Raw genomic sequence first — 2,858 nt, 5'->3', positions numbered from 1 at the left:
CTTCCTGGGCGCGGGATCCAGCCGGGGTGCGGGGCTGGGCGCAGAGCTGGCTCTTCTCCCGCGTTGGCCCCCGGGCCGGCAGCTGGGAGGTCCGCTCCGCTCTCCCGGAGGCCCAGGAGCAGGGCTGCGCAGGGGCGTCCCCGGGCCGCCTCCTGCCCTGTTCCTGTCTTCCACCTGACCTCTCTTCCTAGGGGGTGTCCGCTGTTGCTGCCCCCAGGAACGCAGGGACGGCGGCACGCCTACGGGCGTCCTGCAGCACTGTCCCTCGGAGCCTCCGTCTCTCAGGACACAGCCCTGCTCCCCTCACCCCTGCCTGGATGCCACACTAGCCTGCTCCCGGCTCAGCTCAGCAGAAAAACCCGTTGTCCTCCACTCTCCAGGCCGTGTTGGGGACCAGGGGCGGGTCCAGCTGCCCTGCGGCCACTCCCCCTTGTCACCTCGGAGAGACCTCACCTTGCCCACAGTGAGCTCGAAAGCATGGCCTCCAGGGACCTACCAAAAAATGTCCTGGAACTCTGGACCGACAGGAGGGGGACCAGGGACAGGGACACAGGAGTCTTCACGTGCTGGGGTCTCTGGCTGCAGCTCTGGCAGGGAAGACACAAGGGGAGGGCTGTGGTCCTATGGGGGTGGGGTCTCCGAGGCTGTGCCCAGGGCTCCATCCACGGCCAGGAGGCGGGTGCGCGGGGCCGATGGGAGGGGAGCCTGGAGCCCCGGACGAGGCTGTGGGTGTGGGGGGCTCTGCCCAGGCAGCCGCGTGGCTGGTCCCCTCTGGCCGAGGAATGAGCAGAGCCGGGGACAGAGATGGGCATCATGGGCTCCGAAGCATCCAGCTGGCAGGAGACCAGGGCACCACACTTGCAGCTGCGCCCCCCGCCCTAGCCGAGACCCCTGCAGGAGACGTAGTCGTGAAGCCTGGTGTGGTCCTGAAGCAGGGGTGGCCAGAGAGGAGGGACCTAGGGGTCCGGAGCCAGGCGTCCCCCACTTCCCGGCTGTGTGAACCTAGGCAGGTTGCCTAACATCTCTGTGCCCACTTCCCAAGTGGGGCAGCTGTGGCGCGGGGATGAGTTAGCTAATGTGCACACAGGTGCCGTGAGAGGGACGGACCGTCCTGCTCTGAGCAGGGCCCACTGGGGAACACCCACCCTGCCCGGCGGGTCCAACTTGAAGGGGGATTGGCTGGGAAGGGCTCGCCAGGAGGAGTATGTGGTTGGGGTCAAGTAGGGGCAGCTAGGAGGGGAGGCTGGGCGGGACGAACCCCAGGTGTGGGTCCAGAGAGGGGCAGCCCCTAGGAGGGCGGACACAGCCTGGAGGCAGAGCTGAGGCCAGCGGGGTGGGCGTGGCAGGTGCTCAGCGTGGGGGAGGGGAAGGGGCACCGCTCTGCCTCCCAGGCCCCCTGGAAAGTCCCGGCCGCAGCGGCTCCCACTGAGCAGGCTGCCACATGGCTTTGCTGCGGGTTCCCCCTCCCAACCTCTGATATCCAGGGGCCCACTTTTCTATTTTAATGCATGTTTTTATGGAAATATTTATGGTGCACATGTAGCGCGTAAAACACCGTTGTAAAGCCGTTCTGCCACGATGCTGCTGAAAGAAATGATGTTGTTAGTGTTAGAATTTCACGGGCTTCTATCCGGCCGTAATGAGAACGGGCCGCGGCCGCCGTCCCAGAAGCCTTCCGTCTGTCTGCACGCAGAGCTGCGGAGGAGCGGCAGACTCGTGGCCCGCCAGCGAGGACGGGGGCCTCCGCAGACGCCCCTCCTGACCCCCGGGCACTTGCGAAAGGAAGCCACACCTCAGCACCTCAGCTTCCCCACGGGTGACCTGGCCCCTGCCGGCTCGTGGGCTCTCCGCACCGAGCTCCGGGGGTACTAGGAACAAACGCGATACGCTCCGGCCTGTGGGGCGCTCCCCCTCTAGCTGGCCGGTGTGCTTACGGCTCTGGAACCTTCTTCCCCCGGGAGCCCAGAGGCCAGCTCTGTCCCAGGGACCTCCGGGACCGTCCTCTCTCAAAGACTCAAGAGCACACAGTCCCTCGGGCTTGACCTTCCCGATACCTGAAAGGGGAGTTTAAAATTTAATGTACCGACGCCAGAAAGCCCTCGGCAGCCGGGGGGCCGTCCGGCCGCCTCTCTGTCCCGGGGGGGAGAGGCGATGAATAATTGACCGGTGACTCTGAGCGCTCCCAGGTGGGTGAGCAGAAGGAATTATCATTAAAGCACTAGTGGGTTTCCGAGATTGCGGGGTAATGGAGCAGAGCGGATTGCCAGGTAACTGGGCCCTGCTGAGCCCGGGCACAGACCTGGGCCCAGCCGGCTCTCCGTCCTGGCTCTGCCCTCCTGCCCGGTCTCACGGGGCCACTTCCTGTTCTGCGGGACGGGCATGTGCCAGGGAATCACAGAAGCCCGAAACGCCGGCGTCCACAGGGAAGCTGCTTATCGGGCAACGAGATTCTCACTCTCCTCAGGGCCCCCAAACACACCACTTCCTTCTTAAACCTTTAGGAACTTCTGCAGAGGACCTGACAAAGCACACGTGGGTTCCGTCTGCCCGCCCGCTCTCCCTTTACCCAAGGACGTGGCCGCTGGCGTGCTGGGGCGTGGGGCCATGGCCACGGGATGAGGAAAGGGCAGGTGGCTGGCGCGGGGACCCAGCAGGCCAAGCCCTCCCAGAAGGGCTTCCAGCCCGGCCCGCGGTCCCTCCCGGCACCCACGCCTGTCCTGGGCGCCACGAAGAGCAGGTGTGGAGAGGAGCCACCACGGTCCGCGTGCTCTGAAGTGCTCGCAGCCGGTGGCAGGGCCCTCACGTCCCACCCGCTGAACGTGGCCGACGCACTCCAGGGCCTAACAGCGTTTTGAGAA

General features: G+C 65.7%; 1 protein-coding gene across 1 annotated transcript in view; it reads right to left on the bottom strand.

Annotated features, from left to right (window-relative positions):
* Positions 1 to 2,606, bottom strand: part of LOC132001581 (uncharacterized) — a 16,492-nt gene extending 13,886 nt beyond the window's left edge. Inside the window, exons 1-3 of the mRNA XM_059376279.1 lie at positions 2,567 to 2,606; positions 1,690 to 1,868; positions 454 to 587 (exon numbers count right to left, since the gene is read on the bottom strand). Of these exons, the coding sequence (XP_059232262.1) occupies positions 454 to 587; positions 1,690 to 1,868; positions 2,567 to 2,606 (353 nt within the window). The remainder of the gene's footprint in view (positions 1 to 453; positions 588 to 1,689; positions 1,869 to 2,566) is intronic.
* Between the last annotated feature and the right edge of the window lie 252 nt (positions 2,607 to 2,858).

Source organism: Mustela nigripes, chromosome 14, assembly GCF_022355385.1.
Source record: "Mustela nigripes isolate SB6536 chromosome 14, MUSNIG.SB6536, whole genome shotgun sequence".
Taxonomy (NCBI): Eukaryota; Metazoa; Chordata; class Mammalia; order Carnivora; family Mustelidae; genus Mustela; species Mustela nigripes.
Note: the sequence above shows the minus strand (reverse complement) of the source record. Positions and strands in the feature narration are given on the sequence as shown.